Below are 27,816 nucleotides of genomic sequence, written 5' to 3' on the forward strand. Positions count from 1 at the left end.
AAATTTTTCAAGACAAAGGAAAAAAGATAGGAAAAAAAATAATGAACAGATAAACTTATCAGTAAATACATCACGCAGGATCGGACAAAAATTATTTGAAGACCAAACACACTGTTTTTAATATTAAAGTTGATAACGAAATAATCAACATGATTTTTTGTAAAGGGATTTTCATCAATAACATTTTCAACTGGCGGAAGACGAATACGATTTGTTTAGCCGACACTTAACTTATACATGTATAAACCAATGTTGGGCTATTTTTAATCAATCCTGTTTTGTCCCTCAGTTTATTTTTTCAAATATGATTTTAAAGTGCTACTCTAAAATCATAGTGCATGTTTCAATTACTCCCTTTAATCCCACTTTAATTCAAAACTTGGGTCATGTATAATGTCCTTGGCTTGTTGTTTATGATTTCACACATATATTATTAAGATATGTTATGTATCATGTATCTATCACTTCCAACGAAACTGCACATTTATTGGCGGTTATGACCTGGGCTTATCTTAATCTTAATTATGTTTTGTATATTCATGCACTTTTTGAAATTTCTTTCCTTTATTTTTATCCCAAATATTAAAAACGCCATCACTATTCATATTTAGATTAATTCTTTCAATGGCTATTATGCGCGATATGTTGTAATATTATTTTTTTCAAAAAAAGTGTTTCTATTCAGATTCCTTGACACAAGCCATCCATCCATGACATTTGGAAAGCAAACACAAATACATACACCATCACATAAATGTGCAGGCACTCACGCTAAACAACAACATACTCTTGAACGCTAGTACACACACCCACTGACCTAACACTCAGTGTCATCTTCATTTAAACACACACACGTACATGTACATGTACTCACATCAAACTACGACTTAATTTTGAACTATCGAACCCTCATGCACTAGCCCACCAATCTACCCCACCCTCTATACTTACTACACTCATCAACACACCCAGGACTTACGTGCGTGTGAAGACAATCACTCTATACTCTGTCGAGCGACCCCATGTGTCGAATCATGGACGAATTAATTGAAGGAAAAGCATAAATGGTCAACTCAGATATGTTCTATGCAATCAACACTCTGTGCCCTCATAAACCATTATTTATCTGTATTCCTTACTCACATGCGTATCTATGGGGATGTCCTCAATACTTTCGTCTTCTCAAAAACTACACATAACTTAAGAACCGTATATATGATTGAATAAAGTTGCAATTCAGTTGAACTTTATTACCCTGTTTCACAAACAAATTAAACTGAAGAAATTAATTAGATTTATAAGGAAAATATGGAATTCAGGAATAGAATCGGCAAACAATCAATCCTTTAAAAGATAATTACACAACACACGATAAAAAATTATATTTTTCCTTGTTTATGTTAAAGAATCTTAACATAAACTTTACGAAAATATTCTGTATTATTTACACGTTTCTGGTAAACACAATGCAATACTAGTCTAAAGATCAAACAAACTGGTTCTCGTTGTGCCCTTCATCGCAAAAAAAATGATATATAAAAACATCACAATTTTATCCCGACGAAAATAGAACAAAAATACGCATATGCGTGTTAAAAAATGCACAAAAACTATACATATGTGAACGTTGAAATAGGAATATTAACAAATTATGATGCAAATATTGGCAAATAATTTACATGCATATGAATAAATGAAAAGAGATGAAATACATGTGAAACAAAATGAAAGAGTAGATTAATATACATGTACTACTGTCACTCTTTATCCCTTATTCTAATAATATGTCTATAAAGTGGTTAGAGACATCGTCCCAATGTATCAAACGCTATTTATTAGCTGAATGTTATCGTAATTATCATCATCATTATAATTATAATAATAATTATTATTATTATCATTAACATTATCATTATATCTCAAGTATACATGCATTTGCCCTTTTATTACTTCCCGTTAATATATGTCTTCATCGTGTTTTACAAACCGAAGGAGTTCGGGTAATTTGTATCTTTGAATTGCTCCAGAAAACACATATTTCTACTAAAATGTCGTGCGAACATATGGCACACTGAAAAAAAAATATTTGTATTCCTTGATGTTCAAGGACACTGCTTCTATTTGAATAAATTTCATCATTAAGTACATGAAGAACAGCTTCGACAGATATATGGGATTTAATAAGTGATCCATACCGAATTAGATCAGATGAATATGCATTCTTATATCACACATTCCAGTTCACTTTTTTTAATTTCAGTCATAAGATCATAAAATATATACAAAGGTAGCAAAAAACAATCAATTATTACGATGAAATCAGGGGGGGGGGTGTTCTATAAAAGTTGCCAGCACTGACTAAATTGTAAGTGCTGACCATTTCAGTGAAATCCTTGCTTCTGATTAGCCGAGAAGCTCTGACCTCTGACTGTTGCTAAGGTAACTTGTCAGTGCTGACAACTTTCATGAAACGGTCCACTGAAACTACAATTAAAGCTCAAAATGAATGTAATCCTCTGATGCATGTAGTCAAATCATATCACACGCGTACAATGGCAAGACAAACATTTACAGTGGAGTAAATAACACAGAGACAGCACAAGAAATTCATGAAATATATACATAATCTTGCTAACATAGATTTAGTACACGTCAATACACTTGAGTCAGACTTTTCTGCAATCACGATTATTGCTACCGACTGACATATTCATACAAGGAGTTTGATTAATTTTCAATGTATAGGAGATCTATACACCGATGAGAATATTTGTTTTCTTAACGAGACTGATTTGCACAACTTGATATATACAAAATGTAAAGTGTAATTTGATATAGTATAATGAGAAGGCAGTATCTCTCAATGATAGAAAAACGAATGCATAAACATGTTAACAAAAATCATTATGGTTTCCATTATGGTCTAAGAAATGATAAAATGCATACTATTCAGAGGCCCGTATTCTGAAGTCGGGTTTAACTTAAACTCAAGTTTAAGGTTGTGGTTTAAGTATGGAAAGCCGATTGCTACATAAATTACTAATAGTAAAGATATCATAATCAGCTCATTCGACTCTCAAATCATTCATAATTGTCTAGGAAGTATAAATAGATGATTGTCTTCACCATCGATGAATCAGGAAGAGCACTGTGAAAAATTAGAAACATACAACTTAATAAAATTTTTGACACTTTTGACTTCCCATAATTTTAGCACAGAGTTAGACCATGGTCTAAGTTAAACCTGACTTCAGAATACGGGCCATAGCGTTTAACTAAATTTGTCGGAAATTCATGGGTAGGATGATTATCAATTATTATATTTTGGAATAAGCCTTTTTAAATACTACATAATGTCACGTATGAGACTCAATGAAAGAACATGGTTAGTGCGATAAGGCAATGATGATCACAGAATATACAAATATACAAATTTAATTAGATTTGTGTAAAGGAAATTGTTGGAAACATTAAAAATGAACAAACCACAATCATCTGAATATCTATTTAAAATGAATATGCCCATGAAAAGCAGGAAAAAAAACTATAGAGAAAAGCTAAAAAAATGTGCATGCTTAGTTGCTAACGAAGTCAACAAAGAGGGCATAAATTGCCACTAATACAAAACGGTACATAATTTACGAAAAATGTATGCGTATATAGAATTTAGAGATAAGAGCCGATGAGTATGATTATAAAAAATATTTATCGCGAATACAGATTTTGCTGGACCCACGTTAACAAACAAATATTTACATATATTGGATAGTCATGATAGTAGAGTTGTACACTATCGTTTGGACTGTGCTGTTCGATCGGAAATTATCGTTCTAGACTCTCGCTTATCTGCTTTTATTGATCTGGGCTGGCTTTATTATTTTTTTTTCACTTTGTGCAATATCAATTTAAAACAATGTATGCCAATACGACTCATATGATTTTACTAAATTCAATGTAGAAAATAATTATATCGACAATATTAAAATTATAGAGATGAAATAAAAAGAAAATGGATATTGGATGCTGTATGAGACCCTCGAGGGTTTGTCATGACAGTCATCATACCATTCAAACATATTCGTAGGAAGAATCATACAGTATGGTAGCCCGATATAAATGTCATTCACAGCATAATACATCCACTGTACACTAGTTTTACCATTTCCGTTTTTTCGTTATACTGATTTTCACGCATTGATTGTTTTCTTTTTAATATAATAATATGAATACAATACAGTAGAATGCGTTATCGGAATTTAGGCCTACATACATACAGCTCTTATTATTAAAGACGTCAAATATCTCTTCACTTCACACAAGGAACATACATGTATAAATATGAAAATAACACAATATAATGTATTATAGCAAAATATTATACTTAAAAACATACCGATATCAAAATACATTTAGGATTTACAAAATCTATACATTCAGCCTCTAAAAGTACCGTCCGTAGGGACTTCCGCATGACTTGAAGAGATGATCGATTACAACCGAACCTGCTTTAGAAGGTCATTCAAAAAAACGTATTTGGAAGAGAAATGAAATCTAAGCGAAATGGACTTTCCTTATAGCAACACTGTCGTGCATTCTACGTTCGTTTGTTTGGAACCTTGCGGGAACGAAGAGCTTGAATATTACTTTGATGTGGAATAATCATGCCCATTAGGAGTGAATGATATGTTAAATTCAATTCAATCAATCAATCAATTCTTTTTATTTCATTTCCATTCAAAACATAATACAAAGTAATATAAAACAATATAAATCAAATACAATTTTACAGAAGGGCATTCTTACTTCGTAAAAAAAAACACAGTATAATATAGAGCATAAATGGATATGGATATGGAAATGGATATGGAAATGGATATGGATAAATGGATATGGATATGGAAATAAATGGATATGGAAATACATCTGTAGCCTAGGTAATTATTCTTGGTCTATTTATAACAATTGATAAAGTGGTGGAGGTTATTCTGACACAGTTCAAATTACACGGAGCCTTCCACATGGTAAAAAGACTTTATGTACACAGATTAACCAATGCAACTGAAACTCATAAACAAAATACGTATAATAATCAATTGAATTGAATTGAATATTCTTATAATAAGAATATTCAATTCAATTCAATTGATTTATTTTCTCTTTAATTCTTTTTACATATACAATGGTAGTTCAATATACATATTTACAAAATATAACATTTAAATAATTTCTATAATACAATAATACTATGAAGTCGAAAGAGAAGGAGACCAACTAAAAAGCAGAGCTTGTAGGGTGAAGGCCGCCTTAATATTAAGCAAAATCATACTCCTGGGGCCAACATACCACGACAAAGTTGTCTTGAGGCGCCAATGTACACAAGACATAAAGGATAAAGGACATGATCTAACCGGAATAACTGACATCCAGTGAAAAGGAGAGAAGAAAACGGAACACCTCATTGGACTCCTTCCCTTGCAACAGCTGTCGCCGATTCTGTGCATCGCGAATCGTTCTTTTTCCACTCTCACGTTAGAACCAACGTCGGCAAATTACTTAGTCATCGGTCACATGGACAGAAGATTCCATAGCTTTCAGAGTCAATGGTATCTGCAATTTCCAGCTACGCTCTGACTGAGGTCACTATTATTTTACAATCCTATAGACTTCCAACAAGTTGATAACATTGATATATTATTATTTTGATACAGTACATCATCTTTATGTTTGTAATGTTTAATTCATTTGCTAGCATATTTATCATGTTTACTCGTCTGTGTATTTTTCTATGTATTGGTTTTAATCCGAAAATGAAATGCAGTGTTGTGTTTCAATAAATTGATTTGATTCTCCCATATTATACTGTTGCTATGTCACGATTTTCCACACACTTCATCTGCCTATTCATTTTACTTTTCTGACAATAAGGCTAACAATTCAAAGTTGATTTTATGTTCCAAAATAATGACTAATTTGCATTTTTTTTCAGAATTCGTCTCCTCTTCGATGGCACTTGGATTGTAGAAAGACTGATGAATTGTAAGTTATTCCACCTTCATAGTTGCGACAACCATGATAGCAGTAGTAATGCCAGTATTACACAATGTCAATCATTCTAGTAGCTCTTCAGCTTTCGTTTTGGTTAGTGAGTGCATATTTTTAGTAAATCCCGCAGTTGGTCACCACTAAGATTTTCCGTTTTAGGAATGATCTGATGGTTGATAATTACTTCTCTGAAAATACAATGCATGATGTGTCGACTTGGAACCATATATTCTTGAATATTTTCTTCAACATGAAATGCCATTACCTTATCAGTTCTGTAGTTGACTATATATCCTAAGTATTATGTTATGTGAAGAGATCACTGTTTCTCTGTCGACACACAATAGATGATTACAAGTTCTTCACGGATAGCATGGTATTCAAGAGCTTATGAGTCTGGCGCAATACGCCCAAGGAAAGGTGGGAAGAGAAGAAAACGAACGCATGGATTTGGGAGAAAGCCTGAGTTCCTGAAGATGAAGGTCTGCTAAATCACCTGAAGAAGTGAAAACTTTAAATACAGCCATTGGAAAAGACGAAAAGATAGTGTAGACTAAATGAAGATGGAAAGTGAATTAGAAGGCAAGGCCAGGTCAGGTCGGATGTAGACAATGTGGATATACATGCATAATATGTGGAATTCGACAGCTGGTAGAATTGTCATGGCAAGAGATAATGCATACATGAAAATACCAATTGATCTTTCAGGAATATGGCAACATAGAAGTAAAAGAGAAGGGCTTTGGTCTGCAACACTGGCCATATTCTACGAATGTACAACCATAGCTAAAGCCTTTCAGAGAAAATTTAACAATGCTTAAAAATCTTTTAACCTGAAGAGAATATCACGTTCACTGTATACAACGTGCCACTGACCGCTGCATTCATTGAATTGGTCATTGTACCGCACCACCATGACAATGGGGATTTCTAATGAATGTTTTTGCACAAGTCAGAGCTTCCGAATTTGCATTTAATTTCCATGACCCAGGTATTTCAGGTAATTGAACATTGTAAATATACTTTAGCTGGTCTCCATAAACTACATCTCATATGTGGACACACTGTTGTAAGAATCAAGAGCTATATCCCAATCTGGCAGGCAAGTCTTGTATTCTATATACCTGTGGTTGACCAATTTTTTTTGTAGTTGTACAATTTACAGAATCTCGGCAGTTGAATTAACCCTATCTAGGCCGGGGTATTTTGGGAGTTCCTATGGCCGGGGGGGGGCCTCCCAGGCCCCCCCCCCCCCAAGATCTCGGCCGTCGACCGCGCGATCACGCCGAAAATATAGAAACTCTTTTGGTGTCCTTAGCAAGTGTACATGAAAAAAAACGTGATATCAAATCATTTTCTTATGTATTATATTGTTTTTTGCAATTTCTTATGTATTTCTTTGTTTTTTGACCTTTTGTTTTTCATTGTTTTTTCAATGAAATTTGTTGGGGACTCTTCTGTGATCATAAAAAGCATAAAATGAATACATTTAGACTAGCAAAACTAAAAATAATCAAACATCTATGAATTTTGGTTGAAAACACAATTTGCATTGATTTTGTACACGAAATCCCGTTTCTGAGCAATTTTCGGTCTGACATTCCCTTACATAATGTTGCGTAATTTCGGAACCACATACCCTGGTGACGCAAAATTGGTCTCAAAAGTTGTGCAAGACTTGAAAGTAAAAAGTCAGCGAGCGGCGCGCTCAAAAAATTTCGCACGGCGAAAATATCGTGCGATTAGTTGAGGGGGGGGGGGGCTCCGAGGCCCCCCCCCCCGGCCTAGATAGGGTTGACAGTCTCTGCGGTAGTATCATCTGTTATTCGCCTGTACGCAATAGTTGCAACTCTCGTGACTTAGCTGGTCGTTGTAGTCGCTGATACCACGAATTCTCATCGGCCTGTGTTGAATACACATGTGACTTTTCCAAAACATTCAATAATGGCCAAGTGTAGTGTCTGCACAGGGATCCTTACAGAATGAGCACTGATTTGGGATCTCCCAAAAAATCTGCATGTGAAGAATGTGCTGTGATGGAGTTTTCCCATCCCAGTCAACAGAATGATTGGTTTCATTTACAAAGGTCCTCACCAGTCTGGTTTGAAATCCACCACTGATCGAGAACTCACAAAGGTCAGGATACTGAATGGTCAGGCCATCTTTTCCGAGACTCTCTGACAGAGCTTTTCAATCCACAGTGCCATCTGCATGCGTCTCAGTCCCTCGATCTTAGCAGATGCATGTTCAACACTTTTGGAAAATTTTGGGTATTATCCGTAATTATCAGTATGGTTCTTGGATATTCTGTATACCTGGACATGCCACTTTTTATACATTTCGTCTCGAAAAATCCTCTCGTTTGTGCACTGGGTAATCTACCTAAAAGCACGTTCTTTTCACTGGGAAAATTGATGTAAGATTCGTATCCTTGAAGTTTCCTTTCGTAGTAGGGTCGTCCATTGTCTTCGTAATTAGGTAGTACTTGATAGTCATCTGGAATTCTCTGAAAATCTCATCAACCCATGGAATAGCCTTTCCTGTTTCGTTGTAGCAATACCGTCAAATGTGCATGTTATGATTTCTGTTTTATTTTTTGCTTTGTTTCGCAGTACGTGTTCTGGAAAAGACTATACGCGTTGTTCCTGTAGTCTTGTAGCATGGCCTTCATTCCATGTTTTTTGTTATACTCTAGTTCCATCGATTTGAATACCTGGACACAGTGACAGCTTACATATACTGCTAGTTTAATAACATATTCAGGGTGAATTGTGGAATACCATACATTAGTCTCATTTACATCCTGATTGTAAATGTACAGTTTGTCCAGGAGTATGTTTAAGACCTCTGTGGCATAAATGCTGTTGAGTTTTACGTCATGGGTAGAAGAAAATTCTAAATATTTGCTAATTTCTTTCAAGATTTTACCTGTCTCTTCCATTATCTTGTGTCTGGCCTGTGATTGTATGTTAATGGCAACAGCCTGGATATTTGTACGTTTCATGATGGTTAATCCTTTTAACTTAATGTGTTCCTTCCTTTCATCATCTGCAGTGATGCTGCTTTCCAAGGAAGTCTCCTTAAGTGGATTCTTTAGAGGATGACGCTTCAACTCATCCCTAAGAATAGCTCTATGTGCATGAAATCGTTTATGAAGAATCCCCTCAATCACAACATCCATCTTCAGTTTCTCGTCTGTGGTCGTTGCAATGTCGCGCACCATTGACATCCACATGATATCAAAAGCTTTTTCAACTTCAACAGTCGCTTCTTCGCCTTCCAGTTTGTCTGCCAGTTCAACTGCTTTGTTCAGGATGTCTGTCTGATGCTTTGACCACTTCTGAGTCTGCACTAGTTCTACTTGGCGTGCTTCCTTGATTGACAAAAGATATGTCCTGCCCTCTTTTTGTTGTTGCTCAACAGCACAGGTCAATTGCTTCAGCTCAGACTGCTGCCACTGCTTAACTATTCCCTGTAGGTTGTTGCGTTTGAAGTAATCCATCAACTGTGTCTCTATTTCCTCAGCCTTTCCTCTCAGAACTTTGTCGAGCCCGACTACGAAGGACTTATGGGTTTTCTCGAGGCATTCAATAGTGTCACATATCTTCATCTTGCGCTCAGCGGTGGGTAACCAAGATTTCAATTTGTTTTGCAATTGCCATTCCAAAGTGTAGTATTTGGATTTCAAGCAATTGTAGGCTTTCACCTCAAGACTGTTGCGGAATCTGAATACAAAGTCATCATCAAGGATCCTATTCCATAGACTAGCAAGGCGAGAGGAAAGACCTGCAGTTGTTAGAAATGTTCTCTGTGTCTTTGCAATATCTCCCAACATGTTTGACCTTAGTGCACCTACGTTTTCACTGTAAGCTGAATTTGCACGGGCCATGGGTGGATTGCCATACCATAGATCAGAAAAGAAACATACATGTTTTCGGATATCAAAGTTGATAATCTGGGAGAAAAGTTGAATTGACTTAATGTTCTCACATAGGGCTGCGTCTTTTGTCATATTGTCTAGGTTTTCCTTAACATGCATCATCACTTCCTCTGCACGAGCTGCTGGGGTATTCTGATGAAGAAATAGGCAGGTTTGGGGATCTCGGATGTGTTTTCTTGCAAGATCCATCCTTAAAAAGGCATGCACTGCAATCTGCATAATGTCTTTCATTTGGTTTGTGTTTTCTCTTTTGATGTTAATCATGGTTACATCACCTAGACCGATTACGAGGGTTGCAAGTTCATTATCATGCTCGTAACTTAGTTGCATTAGTTCTGGTGCACGAAGCCCCTCTGTATCCACAACAGCAACATAATCGAATGGCAGATCAGCGTTCTCCTCTACAGGGATGAGTTGCATGTTTGCTCCCCTTGTGCATCTGCCTGCACTCACGGCGAACTGCAATCCAAACATTGTGTTTAGAAGAGTAGATTTCCCAGAGCTCTGGATGCCCAAGACCGAAAGAACGAAGAGTCTCTTTTTGCCAATAATGTTTCCAAGCTGACTCAACACTGCGCTAACCCATACGATAGGAATAACTGATGTATCTCCATCTACTAACTCAAATGGAATACCATTTAACAGTAGTTTGGCAGCTATTTCTGGCAGATACTCCACATCTGTCCAAGTGTCTTTTCCTACTTTGCAGTCTCCTTTCACCGCTTCGTAGATCTGTCCTATTTCCCTGAAAAGATTTTCTAGTCCAAGTGATGCACTGGCAAGTCGATTCTCTGCATCATTCACTTGTGATATCAAGTGCTGTACTTCTGTATTCTTCTGTTGCATCTTTGCCTCCTGAAATTTCCTCCATGTTGTGTTATACTGCCTGTGTAGTTCTGACAAGTTGGCTTTCGATATTTCTTTTAATAAGAGGTCCATCCACTTCAAGAAATACATAACGACATCTAAGTTCTTTTGCAGATTTGACATAAAGTCTTTGATGAAGGGAGTTAGTCTGTTCCTGCATATATCTACCTGTTTTTCACGGAGACGGTCCATCTTCTGTTTCACTACATGAACATTTTTTGCTGATGTCGACTGTGAGCCCTGCCCACTTGTTCTGTGGTGCATCTTTAGCAGCTTGCAGTATTCAGTCCATTCAGCACCTTGCAGCGGAAGTAAGAGACGTTTACAGTCAATGATTTCTTTACCTTTCAATTTGCTGACAATCTTTTCTGCAAGATCCTTACCTTCAAGGCAAGCTTTGTCATACTCATCTATGATGATCCCCAATTCCCTCGCACGTTGAGCGAAATCATTTACCACTGTACCGGGACACCCACTGATTGCTTCTGTCAACTTTTCTCTAGACTCAGACTTGAGCTCACTGGCATTTTTCTCAATACCTTTTCTGGTTCTGGATAAAATGATACTGACATTTTTCAGAAAATCCTTTCCAATTGCCTCAAAACAAGCCAGTGTACCCTGTTCGTGTTTTCCACAGATCAAAAGGAGGATAATTTTAGCATTAGTTTGTAAAATCTCTCGAAATGTGTTGGTGTTTTGGGGTTTTGCCAGATCTTGATCAGAGGCTGTCACAAATATCACAGAGGATATTTCCTTCAAAATCTGCATCTGTTTCTTCATTAATGAGGCATCGCCTCTTAAGTTTAGTACCATTGTTGTGTCTGGTAGATGATCTTTCCTTTCACCTATTGTAATAAACCAAGAACATTCGACAAGACCATCACTAATCCTTCTGGGTATGGTACCGTTAATGCAATCTTTGTGGAAGAAGGTGTCATGACCATCATCCCTGAGAATATCGTTTATCAGCTTGGACTTAGACAGTGGTGCCCTGCCCAATCTGACGAAAGTCACCAAAGGGAAATATTCTTCTGTCACTGACGTCTCAGAAATGACATTTTGCTTTGTATGCCGCTGAACAGTTATCGTTCTGAGTGCCCAAACTGACATCCCAATCTTGCCTTTTGGTCCAAGAGGATACAGAAAGGGAATTGCAAGTTTACAAATAAAAAGCTTCTGAGCAAGAGTTTGTTTTAGAAAGTTGTCGCAACATGTAAATACTGCCACCAGAACATCCATAGGGTTGAGATGCGTTTCACTGTCTTCAGAACCACTCGTGTTTCGCATTTCGAGAAGAGCCTCTAAGTCAAAGACACTTCCATCATCAGGTTTCTCTTTTCTTAACGATTTATTCGCATGTGACAAAAGTTGGTCTCTTGCATGAAAATCAATCATAAGGACTTTGCTTATAAGTTGCCAAGGAAGATCTATAAGCTTAAGGTCCTCAGTAAACTTTCTAATTAACATGGCATCCGTAAGAGAAATTTTAGATGGATAGTATTTGCCTAAGTCTAGTTTCTTTATGATATTTGAGAATTCACCTTGTTCTGCGACTTCAAGGTTGGTTGTCAAGTCTGGTTGGGCTTGGTTCGTTTCCTTGTCTTGGGTTTTGAAAACACTTTGCAGATCACTGATATCCACATTTCTTGAAGAAGTAAAGGTATCCTTTGCTAGTTCGTAAGTGACACTGGTCGTCTCCACTTTAACGGATGAATGAGCAGTGACACACCTATTCACACCTGCAATTGACATAAGAAATATATAATCATTTTTACGGTGATTGAAATGTCTTATAAAACTGTCCTTGTCATGCTTGTTGTAGTGTATTAAAGAAATAAGAGTACGCCTTTTGATGAAAATACTCCAAACCTAATGACTGAAATTATTTCGATAAGCAACGGAATGAATGCGTGGTACGTTTCTTGACTTTGAGTGCCATATACAATGTAGCTTCATAAGCCGTGAAACCTAAAAAAAATTGTATACCATTGACCTTTGAAGAATACCTGTACTGATGTTTTGGGGAAAAAATTGTTGGTGAACTATTCGTTTTGCCGAATCCCCCAGTTGGGTGGGTGGTCTCTTCTATATTCATACATACGTCTACAGCTCTCCAAGTGCTGTTTCAAGCCTCTCCTCTACCCACCGATTCAAATACGATTTCTTAACCTTTTCTCTTAATCAAATGTATGTTCATAAAGGAGGGTGCTTAAAGAAATGATTGTGAAAATAAAGCAGCTTGAAAACAAGAACACTGCCTTTGATTGGTCAAAGAGACCACACACTGGCAAATTCCAATGGTTCCAGTGCCTTGGTTTGTGGGAAGGAAATATGAAGAGTAGGCTAAGAGCACTGAAAACGATAACAATGAAAAAGATGTAGTAGAATTGAGAAGGAAAATAGAACAATTTTACTTAAAACAATGTGCCGGTGCACTAATCAGTAGCGGCCACACAGAAGCTCTGTTAGTGAAGGTGTTGTTAGCGCTAACAAGTCAATAACAAATCAGCCACTAACAGAATGAGCAGAATGAACAGTGGAAATTAGATATGACGGCTGTTTCAGTAGTCATCATGACCATTGACAAGTTTTACATAGGCCTACATGTAGTGTTGAAACACAAATTTACCAGTTCACAGTAAAATCAGGAAAAGGGGAATGAGGTATGGGACCTTTTCTATTTCTGACTTAGATTGGTTTTGCATCCACTAACATAATCATTACATGATACTTATTGGGGGAAAAAGGGTAAAACAACAATCATGAAAAAAGGAAAATGTGACTTGGCTTCGTAATTGCATTCTAATATATTCGTGGTGGCATGGATAGTCTTCAATGTTTTCACTGTACAGTGTTTACTTCATTTATTGATCTTTATTATTTTCCACTGAAGAATTCTCTTATTTATTGAAATTACAGTCTTCTAATCTAATTTCATACTTTTTTCTGTTTGCTGTCTGGAGCACTGGCGGATCGAAAGCAAAATATATTTTTTTATGTAAACATGCCAGCCATTTTACCGAAGTGTGCCACCCCCCCTTGGAAGCAATTTTTGTCTGGACAATAATACCTTCTATTTTAGATGTAAACCTTTTTGGGGGGTGTCATTTTTTTTCTCGGGTTATTGTGCCCCCCTTTTAGAAGAAACTGGATCCGCCCCTGGGCTTAAGTACCCTTTTAATTCGATCTAGGTCTATTTTAAAGCACTTGATATAAAGAGGAGACAGGTTTTACACAAGAGATATTTACTAACTTTGTCACTATCCATGCCCTTGGTACTGTGAGTGAATAGTTCAAACATTAGCGCTAATGCTACCTTCTGTGCGACCAGTGGCGTAACTACGGGGGGGCATGGGGGCACGTGCCCCCCCCATCGGCTGACCCCCCCCCAAAAAAAAAAAAAAAAACGGAGAAAAGGAGAAAAAGAGGGAAAAAGGAAGAGAAACGTAGTGGGAAAGAAGACATTATTGTTCATTATAATTTTATATTATATCATAATTATGTTATGTTATATTACATAAGAAACATTTTTCATAACTTTATGAGATATAATTTGCTCAGGGCCTATGTCTTCATTGTTCCTGGTGCTCGCATTGTCTGTTTACCGAGAAATATAATCATGCTATACTAAAACCTCCCGTTTGCAAGTCAACATACACCAAACTGCCAAATATATTTCCTCGCACTTCGAGTTTAATATTATTGTTTTATGTACAATAGTATGCTTCTTTTTCATGACTACTTATAGTGATTGCCCCATTTTAAGGTCTTAATATAAAACATTTCCTGTCCGTGCTCACGTTCGCAGTAGTGGATTGGTGAAATATGAATTCCTAGAATCAGTCCTTAAAATGTCCCTTTTTCTAATCTGAATATCAAAAATTTTCAGCTCGCGCTTCGCGCTCGCATCATTTGGTTAGTAAACTATTTATGGTCTTTGTGGATTCCTACAAACAAGCCTTAAAATGCCCCTCTTCAGTTCTAAGTTTCCTAAATTTTCAGCTCGCGCTTCGCGCTCGCAAGATTTGATTAGTGAGATGGGTATGTTAATCATGATTACAAGTGCTTTATGTGCATGTTTAGATGCAATCCTAACAAAATAAGCAAGCGCTTATTGGCACTCACATTAGATTACTACGGTGAGATGTGTATAATCTTAATGGATTTCTAAAATATAGTCCTTAAAATCTTCCTATTTGGGGGTCAATATTTACAAAAAATTCAGCTCGCACTTCGCGCTCGCATTATTTAGCGAGACAAGTACCTATCATAATTACAAAAGATTGATTACAATGTAGGTCTGAATATAAAAAATTTTACGCTCGCGCTCGCATTGTTTGACCAGTGAGAGACATTTCCGTTTGATAGCACTGTCCTTAATTTGTCTCTTATAGGTCAGTATACCCAGCAACTGGGCGCACTTCGCGCGCTCACTTAGTGACTCAAATTTTTTGCTGGTGCCCCCCCCCATGCCATGACCCACGGTACGCCACTGTGTGCGACCTTGTAATGTTAGACTAATAGCGCTAGCTAGTGATGTGGATAACATAAAATCACGCTATCGGTGCTGTTAGTGCTCTGTTAGCGCTACATGTAACAACGTTTCAGTGCAGCCGGTACAGGAGACTTGGGAGCTGTCAGGTTCTGGCATATCCGAATTTGATGACAAATGGTAAGATATATGATAATATCATCGGAAATCAAAGAAAATTTGTTCAAAGCACAACCTCGTACACTATGCAATGCTGTAATAGATGATATGCCTAGCCGCCTCAGAGACTCAGAAGAAGAAAATGTCCCATTTATACTACAATATCTTTTTTTAATTGCAATATTTCAATATAAACTTACCACTAAGCATTGGAGTTCTTTCAGGGTTATCATCTGCATGATCTGTTCGATTAGATAAGAAAATATGATATGCCTCTTTATGTGTGTGTCACTAATGTCATTTCGTCATTCAAAATCTTACATGTGTTCCAAATGTTATATTCAAAAAGCATTTTTCTTATTATTGAAAAACAAGTGCAGCGCCTCAGACAGTCTCGCCTGCATTTTGTAACTCATACAGCGGCAGTGCTGACTTTGAAAAAGACTACAAAATAATTATTAACAAAATAAAAATTCAAATAATGATACAATACTAGTACATTATTGATCCTTAATGACATTCGACCTTGATCATATGACCGAAGACTTGTGCAAGATGATCAGTGATACTTGATTTCGTCCACATTATCCATAAATTTTCAAAGTAATGATGGCAATTCAAGAATTACCCCCAACATGGCCAAAGTTCTTTGATCACAATTGACTTTTGACCTTGATTATGTGACCTCAAACTTGCACGGGATGTTCAGTGGTACTTGATTACTCTTATGTCGAAGTTTAATGAACTAGATCAGTCAGTCTGCAAACCCATGTTTTAATGAGCAAATGAGCAAGATTTATTCAAGTCCTCTCGTGGCTGATTTCATATCCCTGCAATTCTCGTGAATTGTGAGACTTTATTTCTCAAAGAATTTAACCATTTTCACCTTGAGTAAAATTGATTGATTTTGTACCATACAAAAGAGTAAACATTACCTTTTTACATTGGTTATTTCTTTTCAATAAAATATTTTGATAAACAAGTGAAATTCAGGCCAGAAAAGATGCCTCAAACGGAATTTTCTTCCTCTGTTTTATCTTGCAGATTGTTCAAAATTTTGTGTTTTGGGCACAAATATATTTATATCATCAAAAAGCTCAAACTCTTAACCTTTTTTTCAATGACACTCGTGATATGTGACACCTTTTCGATGGGTCAGCATCCAGATTTTTTCCACCTACATGCAAGACAAGATTTCTGAAATTTCTGGGTAGCATGAAATCTAGAGTTCTGATTGGCTGAATATAGTATTTTCAAAAACAACAGGCGTGGGTAATTTGAGGAGATTACCAGGTTCTGGCTTATCCGAATTTGATGACAAATGGTAAGATGACAATATCATCAGAAATTAAAGAAAATTTGTTCAAAGCACAACCTCGTACACTATGCAATGCTGTAATAGATGATATGCCTAGCCGCCTCAGAGACTCAGAAGAAGAAAATGTCCCATTTATACTACAATATTTTTTTTATTGCAATATTTCAATATAAACTTACCACTAAGCAGTGGAGTTCTTTCGGGGTTATCATCTGCATGATCTGTTCGATTAGATAAGAAAATATGATATGCCTCTTTATGTGTGTCACTAATGTCATTTCGTCATTCAAAATCTTACATGTGTTCCAAATGTTATATTCAAAAAACATTTTTCTTATTATTGAAAAACAAGTGCAGCGCCTCAGACAGTCACGTCTGCAATTTGTAACTCATACAGCGGCAGTGCTGACTTTGAAAAAGACTACAAAATAATTATTAACAAAATAAAAATTCATATAATGATACAATACTAGTACATTATTGATCCTTAATGACATTCGACCTTGATCATATGACCTAAGACTTGTGCAAGATGATCAGTGATACTTGATTTCGTCCACATTATCCATAAATTTTCAAAGTAATGATGGCAATTCAAGAATTACCCCCAACATGGCCAAAGTTCTTTGATCACAATTGACTTTTGACATTGATTATGTGACTTGCACGGGATGTTCAGTGGTACTTGATTACTCTTATGTCGAAGTTTAATGAACTAGATCAGTCAGTCTGCAAGCCCATGTGTTAATGAGCAAATGAGCAAGATTTATTCGAGTCCTCTCGTGGCTGATATCATATATCTCTGCAATTCTCGTGAATTGTGAGACTTTATTTCTCAAAGAATTTAACCATTTTCTCCTTGAGTAAAATTGATTGATTTTGTACCATACAAAAGAGTAAACATTACCTTTTTACATTGGTTATTTCTTTTCAATAAAATATTTTGATAAACAAGTGAAATTCAGGCCAGAAAAGATGCCTCAAACGGAATTTTCTTCCTCTGTTTTATCTTGCAGATTGTTCAAAATTTTGTGTTTTGGGCACAAATATATTTATATCATCAAAATGCTCAAACTCTTAACCTTTTTTCAATGACACTCGTGATATGTGACACCTTTTCGATGGGTCAGCATCCAGCTTTTTTCCACCTACATGCAAGACAAGATTTCTAAAATTTCTGAGTAGCATGAAATCTAGAGTTCTGATTGGCTGAATATAGTGTTTTCAAAAACAACAGGCGTGGGTAATTTGAAAAGATTAACAGGTTCTGGCTTATCCGAATTTGATGACAAATGGAAAGATGACAATATCATCGGAAATTAAAGAAAATTTGTTCAAAGCACAACCTCGTACACTATGCAATGCTGTAATAGATGATATGCCTAGCCGCCTCAGAGACTCAGAAGAAGAAAATGTCCCATTTATACTACAATATATTTTTTTTAATTGCAATATTTCAATATAAACTTACCACTAAGCATTGGAGTTCTTTCAGGGTTATCATCTGCATGATCTGTTCGATTAGATAAGAAAATATGATATGCTTCTTTATGTGTGTGTCACTAATGTCATTTCGTCATTCAAAATCTTACATGTGTTCCAAATGTTATATTCAAAAAACATTTTTCTTATTATTGAAAAACAAGTGCAGCGCCTCAGACAGTCACGTCTGCATTTTTTAACTCATACAGCGGCAGTGCTGACTTTGAAAAAGACTACAAAATAATTATTAAAATAAAAATTCATATAATGATACAATACCAGTACATTATTGATCCTTAATGACATTCGACCTTGATCATATGACCTAAGACTTGTGCAAGATGATCGGTGATACTTGATTTCGTCCACATTATCCATAAATTTTCAAAGTAATGATGGCAATTCAAGAATTACCCCCAACATGGCCAAAGTTCTTTGATCACAATTGACTTTTGACCTTGATTATGTGACCTCAAACTTGCACGGGATGTCCAGTGGTACTTGATTACTCTTATGTCGAAGTTTAATGAACTAGATCAGTCAGTCTGCAAGCCCCTGTTTTAATGAGCAAATGAGCAAGATTTATTCAAGTCCTCTCGTGGCTGATTTTATATCCCTGCAATTCTCGTGAATTGTGAGACTTTCTTTCTCAAAGAATTTAACCATTTTCTCCTTGAGTAAAATTGATTTTTTAGCATACAAAGAGTAAACGATACTTTTTTACATTGGTTATTTCTTTTGAATATAATATTTTGATAAACAAGTGAAATTCAGGCCTGAAAAGATGCCTCAAACGGAATTTTTTTCCTCTGTTTTATCTTGCAAATTGTTATGAATTTTGTGTTTTGGGCACAAATATATTTATATCATCAACAAGCTCAAACTCTTAACCTTCTTTTAATGTCACTCGTGATATGTGACACCTTTTAGATGGGTCAGCATCCAGCTTTTTTCCACCTACATGCAAGACAAGATTTCTGAAATTTCTGGGTAGCATGAAATCTAGAGTTCTGATTGGCTGAATGTAGTGTTTTCAAAAGCAACAGGCGCGGGTAATTTGAGAAGATTACCACATGGTGAGTGTGACCTTGCAGAGGCCCATTGTGGGGGAACATCAGCATTTGTATGGGCATGTGGTTTCTATAACCATTCAGAGCACAGTATTCTTGATTTTGGCCTATGAAAAGCTGGCTGCTGACCCATCTAAAATACCTCTTTTATAAAGATTACATCATATTAAAGCTTAGATCTTCACCTTTATCATAATTTAAAAATAACTTGGGCTCAAACAAGAATTAAGTGTAATTCAACTTTTTTTTCATATCTTAGATTAAAAGTTTCCCCTATATTACATTTTTTTAATCCAACCATCTGACCTGAAAGAATATTTTTTCTTCTTTGTAAAATACCAAAAACATGAAATTTGGTCAATATTTAGACCACCAATTGCCAAATAAAAAGAGGTGTTTTGGTCCGCACCAAGCTTAACAATGCAAAAACATTCCAGTCATGAATATCACTTAGATGAAAGAAGCTTCCTTATGAGGGCTTGCCAACTGACTGAGATCCACAAACTTTCAAAGTTCCGATGGCAATTCAACAAATAACCCCCCCCCAAAAAAAAAAAAAAACATGGCCAAAGCTCATTGACCCTATACAATAACCTTTGACCTTGGTCATGTGACCTGGCTGAAACTCGGGCAGGATGTTCAGTAATACTTCTAACCCTTATGTTCAAGTTTCATGAACTAGAGGAATACACTTTCTAATTTTTTTGTCAAAAACTTAACTTAGTGTAAGATTTGATGTTGACGCTGCCGCCGGAAAAGCGGCGCCTACAGTCTCGCTCTGCTATCCAGGCGAGACAAAAAGAGACAAAAAAAAAATTTGAAAAAGAAGCTTTTGTAAGATAAGTAATTTGTGCCAAGTATTAAAATTATCTACATATTATTATTAGATTATCTACAGGCTAAAACAAAACTAAACAAACAACATAATATTATAAATTGGAAAATACAGTCAATGAGGAAAAAGACAATATACATGTATACGAAAGTGAGCAGAGAATACAGTTTAATTGAAAAGACGTGAGAGGAAAATAAACTGATTGAAAAATTAAAAAATAAAGACACATTAGTGGTAAAAGGTACGTAAAACACCATTCAAGAACATTCTATCACTCCCAAAAATATCAGGTGTATCGGTAAATTACCGTTCTCAATTCGGAAATTATTTCAGCGTTAAATATGCCTGTAGGTTCATTTTTTTTCTTCATGTGGTCATTCTTATTTATAGCAAAATTACCTTGTATTTCACCGGTGTGGGTATTCCGATGTGTCCATTTCAACCAAATGAAAACCACTGCTGCCCCAAGAAGAACTACCGGAATAACTGCCGAAATAGAAGCATTTTAGTAGATGGGCTATAATAATTGTGATAATTGTGAAAGTCAGTTAAGTCTGAATGTTATAAACATTTTCCTGGTGTAATGTTCTCACCCATTTTATTCATGTTGGTCATGTTTGTAGAACTAAAATGTACAAAATCGTTTCCATTTACATGGTTTATGCTAAGCTTATAAAAAGTAAGGTCCTCGATCATTCCACAACCTCATGCCCTTTCTCTCCTTATGGGGCTAAGGGCTTGTGTAATTATTCATCTTCTACTTCCTCTTATTATTATTATTAGTAATGTCACTATTATTGTTATAATTACAATTATTCTTATTTTTCGTTTTAGTATTAGTAATCATTAACATTATTATATTATTATCATTAGTACAATTGTTATTACATGTATTAGCACCATCATCATAATCAATATATTATTACCATCATTATTAATACCAATATTATTACTATTATTGTCATTATTATTACTATTGGTATCATTCTAATTCTCTCGATGTGTTCCTGTGGGTTTCTTCCAGGGACACATCTCAAGAGAATATGATTTTTTTTTGTATTATCATTATGATATCAGTTGTTTTGAAAACTTATCTCAGCACAATTTCCGAACATATTCCTTTTCTTCAGAGCGGATAATAAATAGTTGGTTTAGGTCAATAGTATTTAGTGCCATTCCTATCTACATGTAAATCAAATTAAATCAATCAAGCATATTACCGATCATCACTGCTCTGGTAACAGGATTTCTTCCTTTCATGGTCTCAAGAGTTACTGGTATTGTTTCTGAGGGAATAGAAATATATGATTCCACAAGGACCGATGCAGCTTTCCGTTCTTTCGACCCGGGAACATTTGACGCAACACATGTATATAAAGTTTCACTTGGACCAGCTTCAGTGGAAATCGACATGTCCTTTGTTGAATCAACATTATTTTGCTCCTTCTGATGTATGGTAGTCATCTGTTTAGTTCCATGAAGAAAGAAAAGTTCTATCTCGGGAAAGTAATTAGTCACCGAACAGGTTAAGGTAACAGTTTTGCTGGTTTGAACACGGCAATGATCTGGATTGCTGACTGATGACCCATTATTGATACATCCATCGATAACTGGATAGGGTTCTGTAGGAGTAGCTAAATTGTAAACAAACGGGATTCGTTAAAGATTGATATCACCACCGTGCAATCATTAGCATTGATGCTATTTATGTTTGTTTGTTTTTTGCAAAATAGCATTTCTTTTAATTTTGCTAGAGTTTTATTATCTAAACATGTTAAAACACAGCAGAAAGACAATCATATAGATCTGTCGGCCTATATACCAAAAGATCTTTGAAAAAGTAATGTCTATGCAAAATACACATCGAAAAATATTCAAATGGCCAAAACAATTTTAGAGATATATTACATTCCTTTTAAAAATTATTATTATTATTATTATTTGTTTTTTGGCGTCACCTGTGCCTGGGAGGCGAAAAGCGAACTGAATCACTGTGACCCGCAGGTCTCTCCTCCCGATATAACTGATTGGGGGGAATGCAGGTGGACCACTACACCGGGTTTCCCCCTACTTTATTGCATAATTATGGCATAATTACCATGAATGTTATTAGATAAAGCGCATATCATGTTAGCTCCAATTAATAAATTTTTTTGTTTATATGTGATGTACTCTTTTATATAACTGTACCTGACACTGATATTTTGCAATAAATAAATTCCACTCGTTGTTCCATGGGCTTGATGCCAAGATCATTCTAACTCCATTGAGCTACCACAGTTATATTTTTAAAAGGCAAACGCCCCTGTCTTCCCTGCATTACGCGATTAAAGGGGAAGTTCACCCTGAAGAAAACTTTGTTGCAAAAATAGTAGAAAAAAATAGGACAAAATATTAGTGAAGGTTTGAGGAAAATCCGTTAAAGAGTAAGAAAGTTATTAGAGTTCAAAGTTTTGCATTTGTGACGTCATAAACGAGCAGCTGCCCCATGTGTTATGTAATATAAAATGCATGAATTTCAAATTTTGCATGGTTCCTGATGACTTAATTTTCTTTTCTATTCATGATCGGGTGTGAAATGATTTGTCTATTGATATACAAAAGGTACAGCGAAAACCATTATCAATTTTCTGAGAAAATGACATTTCATTGATTTTTTACTATTTGCTATGTAGGAATGCTGCTCGCATATGACGTCACAAATCAAATAATTGAAATTCTAATAACTTTTTAATTATTTGATGAATTTTTCTCAAACCTTCAGCAATATTTTTTATTATTTTTTCTGCTATTTTGCTGACTATGAAAACCGACTATGGAATAATTTTACACAAAAACACCATTTATATGATAATGAAATACTATGTTCATGACCATAGATGACCTTTGCCAATGATCATGTGACCTGAAACTTGCATATGATGTTTTGTGATACTTGATAGCTCTTATGTCCATGTTTCAAGACCCACACATTCAAATTTATGGCAATTCAACAAATATCCCAACCTAGTCAAAGTTCCTTTAGCTATTTGACCTTAGTCATGTGATCTGAAACCCAAGCAGGATGTTCAGTGATACACCATTACCCTTAAATCTATGTTTCATGACCTAGATCCATAAACATTCGAAGTTGTGACATTTCAAAAAAGTAACCTGGTTAAGATTTTGATCCCCCAGCATGGTCTAAGTTCATTGAACCTAAATTACCTTTGACTTACGTCATGTGACCAGAAACTCAGGCAGGTTGTTTAGTAATAATTGATTACCCTTATGCCCAGGTTTCACGGCCTACGTTCAAATACTTTGTAAGTTATTATGACATTTCAAAAACTTAACCTTGGTGAAGATTTCAATGTTGGTGCCGCCGCCGTCGAAAAGCGGCGCCTATAGTCACTCTCTGCTATCATGTTATGCAGGCGAGACAGAAAATGTTCACAATAGGCCTAATATCTTTCTGATCAACAGGAAACATGAGTGTCACTAAGGCGAGCACATAAGACGCCCTCCTGTAACACGGAAAATGGGCTTATTGGTCAAGAAAGACAAGTGAAAGGTGGTGACTTCACCTTTGACCTTCTGACCTCAATATCGATAGAATTCCTGGGAACTATGTTACATTAGTATCTTACACACCGAATGATATGTGCCTAGGGTAAGTAAAACCGAATTTGTCCCATTTACAAAGACTTTAGAAGGGTAAGATGAAAACGTGTCACTGTGACCTTTGACCCCAAAATGAATAGGCTTCCTAGATCCATGCTAGTATCATATACACCAAATTATATGAGCCTAGGCTAAGTTAAACTGAAGTTATCGAGTTACAAGGGAAAGTTACCGGACGGACACCGAGCGTGTTACCATAATAAGTCCCATATGACGGGTAAATAAAAAGACAGCTTTGGTCGAATTCTCACCATATAAACTGATGTCTGTAAAGTTGTGTATGATGTTCCCCTTGTAGTTTGAAACTCTGCAGATATATCGACCTTGTTCAGAAATGCCGACGTCCTTAATGATCAAGGAATAATTTTTATTCATCTCCATGATCTCACACACCCTATGAAAATGACATTTACCGTTGACGTCATCAGTTGGGATCCATGAGACAAGGTTTGGTGACCGTCTAGGGTCATATCCTTTCTTCCAGTAGACAGCCAATGGTAAACCTCTAAACCGACATGTCAGGACTGCTCTGTCCCCTATTCTTACATCTTTGTGTAGCTCAGTGTAGACAACATCATCAGGAACATCACCATGTATCCCTAGATTAAAGAGATAAGATTATTCACAAAAAAATAATAGATCTGCATTTTTTTAATATTCGTAGTCTTGTCAGATTTCATTCTATTACACAAAGCAGATATGAAGGTTTCATAAATCTATAAATACTATTAACAGTTCAGTTATCATAAGAAGATGGTTCACAAACCATGAGTCTCAACAGATTCAGCGATCAATGAAATATGCAATATGATCTTTTGACCCCTAGATTACCTTCTAACCTTATCATCTTCATGGACACACATAGGTGATGAAGAAATAAAAGAATAACAATTTAAACAAAAGCTGACCTTTTGACCAAAAGATGACCTTCGACCTTATCATCCTCATGAGCACATTTGAGATATTACCCAATTATCATATGTACCATGTGTAAACACAACTGATGCAGAAATAAAGAAACCCTTAGATGACCTTTGACCCCATCATCCTAAACACACATGTGGTATTATCCAAGGATCATTTGATCCAAGTGTAATCAAAATTGATATAGAAATAAAGAAATTAGAGCAATTCAAACAAAAACTTCAAGAGGATATATGGACATGACCTCTTATCATTTGACCCTTTGACCCGTATTATTAGGTCTTGGCCGAATTTCGTTCAGGCGAGATAAAAAATACAGTGCGTTTAAGAATAAAAGGTAATGCAAATCTAGAGGGCTGATATTCGGATCATTTGTAATTTTGTGAAATTATCCTGCATCCTGATTGATGGGAAACCCATCAGCTTTCCATTGATACCCTATCTGTACCACTTGTGCCAAGCGTGACCAAATCAATCGCTGTTGAAGACAACAGGTGCAGAGACCACTTTTTCCAATTTTTGGTAAAGTGGGTAAAATGTGCACTTAATAGAATAATATGTTTTCCAAAGTAATTTTTGGAATGAAGTGTTACTTGAGGCATTAACTCGGTCATGCGTAGCGCAAATGGCACAAACAGGGTATCAATGGAAAGCTTAAGAGTTTCTATTTTATATTCATGAACAATAATGTCACAAAATTAAATGTGCTTCGAATATTAGCCCTTAATATTTGGATTACCTTTTTCTGAAACGCACTGTATAGGGAACCTATCTTAAGCGTTGAAATTACTTTTAGCAGTCGTATCAAACCACCTTCAAAGCATTGGTTCAAAAGCATCTTTTTTAAAGCAGGGTAATATAAATAATGACATAATCTTACTGATAAATGATAATGATGATATGCAACAATTACATAGCTCTTAACATGCTTAATAATACAAATGTTTCTAAGCGCTACATAATATTACCCCAGCTTTAGCACGGCTATCCTGATCGGATGCTCGAATTTTCAAGGAATTCCTTCTTACCGGGTACCCATTATTACACGTGGATGGATAGTGGAAAATGTAGATAAACGCATTGTCAAAGGGTGTGAGTGCTGCGGTAGGGTTTGAACCACGGATCTTGTGTTTCAAAGTCGTGAGACTTATCCACTGAGCCACAACACCTCTACATTAGCTATCAGAAATGTGTTGTATTTATCATGAGACTTAATGTTACTGCACGGGGGAACTCAATCTGATTCATCGGCTCAATTTAAACATTCACTTGAAATAATAAATGGGAATCATGTACTACTACGACACTCGTGAGAGATCTTAATCATAGAGTAAATGGGATATAATTTACAATGGTTTACCATAGTAATATACTATACAATAGCAGGTACTAAGATTTATCGAATAAGGACTAAAACTTTCAAAATCATTTTGGAAAATCCAAATCTTGGTTAAGTTCTTGTCTATGTTGCCAAATTATCAATGAAATTTGATTAACCTTATGTGCATGTTTCATAAAATGGGTCCTCAAATTTCTAAGTCTTGACCTTTTTAGAAACTTAACCTTGGTATTTGTAAGGATTTGAGGTTGTCAACACTAATGCCGTTCGACAAGCGGCACCTTTATCTCGCTTCTGCTATGCGGGCAAGACTGAGAAGAGTTTTCTTACCCATACATCAGAAAGCAATGAATATAAGCATAATCAAACGCTATTAGAGGACATTTTGATCATAGCTTGTCCAAAACCTTTACTACTAACCTGCAAAGAACATGAAGGAGCAAATGTTCACAACACATAATATCCAGAGAACCAGTTTTCTTTTGGGAACCGCCATCTTCAGCTCCGTGGCATGGTGCATCATGTGACATATCTACAGTATAAAGCTGCATTTCACATGCATCAGTGCATGAACACGAATGTAAATGTTTACATTATCATTTATGAGATATGTATACCCTGTATTTACTATCATAAATCTATGTAAACTGCAAATTCAAACGGACTTTGATAATGTTAATGATTGCCTCTTTGACATGTTGCCAGATATAGAGTGCATATCAAAAAAAAGCTACACCTAGATATCATTCTTATATATATTTGTAATATTCTGAACCTTTTCCACATTTAAACATATTGGTACAGATCTCTTTAAGCAAATGTTGATATATTAAATATCTAAAAATATTCTGCCTGATTGACTTGCTTTTGAAGTTTGTGAAAATGTGATTTGCGCAGACCTCAGATAGTTATATGAATAAAAGTAGATGGTCATCATACATGGAATTTAGCTACGACGATTGATAAGGAGATATCTTTTACCATTTCATTGCCCGAAACACTTCATAGATCGCCATTGCACCCTTATCCCCACACAATGGCTGATTTCAAGTTCAGTGTTGACCTTTTGGTGTTGGTGTTAGGTCAATTTTTACACGATTATAACACCAAACATAAAATGAGGATGGTCCCGAAAAGTCACTGAGATGTCAATAATGTGATCTGGATCAGTTTTACAAACTCTGAATAAGTTTTGGAGCTAGGGGAAGCAATCGAAATTTCAACACTAACACCAACACCAAGGCCAACACCGAACTTGAAATCACCCAATGAGGCCATACAATGAGCATTATGGTATATGAATTATTTCCCTTCTGTTAATCCTTGTCAAGCTGGGGAAAAGTGTAGAGAAACAAGTATTAATGAAATACGAAATGTAAACCACTTGAAATGAAGAAGAAATGATGGAGATACCTGACACATTCAGATATGTCCTCAGATGAAGCTGGCACAAATAGTAAAGGTTGAGCTTGCCGAGGGTTGAAATGTTAATGTAGGTGGCAAAGTTGTTAAAAAATGTTGATATGTATCTGTTTTATTTCAATTGGCTAGCAATATAGACGATATATAATTGAAATGCACCGCATGGTCAGTTTGTTTTCGCCCTTTTTCCTTGACACATCGTAAAAATGAGCATTTCTGTACAAACCGATTTATGCAAGCTTTACAAAAAATGGAGTAGTCAC

At 35.8% G+C, this 27,816-nt stretch overlaps 1 protein-coding gene across 1 annotated transcript; it reads right to left on the reverse strand.

Moving 5' to 3' along the window:
• Nucleotides 1–3,122: 3,122 nt before the first annotated feature.
• LOC121420610 (interferon-induced very large GTPase 1-like) lies at nt 3,123–26,651 on the reverse strand. Its single transcript, XM_041615272.1, has 5 exons — nt 26,552–26,651; nt 24,282–24,467; nt 12,391–12,588; nt 8,971–11,970; nt 3,123–3,148 (listed from the first exon to the last, which is right to left on the reverse strand). The coding sequence occupies exons 1-5, from the start codon at nt 26,649–26,651 to the stop codon at nt 3,123–3,125; spliced, it is 3,510 nt and encodes a 1,169-aa protein (XP_041471206.1).
• Between the last annotated feature and the right edge of the window lie 1,165 nt (nt 26,652–27,816).

The sequence above is a fragment of the Lytechinus variegatus genome, chromosome 8 (genome assembly GCF_018143015.1).
Source record: "Lytechinus variegatus isolate NC3 chromosome 8, Lvar_3.0, whole genome shotgun sequence".
Lineage (NCBI taxonomy): Eukaryota > Metazoa > Echinodermata > Echinoidea > Temnopleuroida > Toxopneustidae > Lytechinus > Lytechinus variegatus.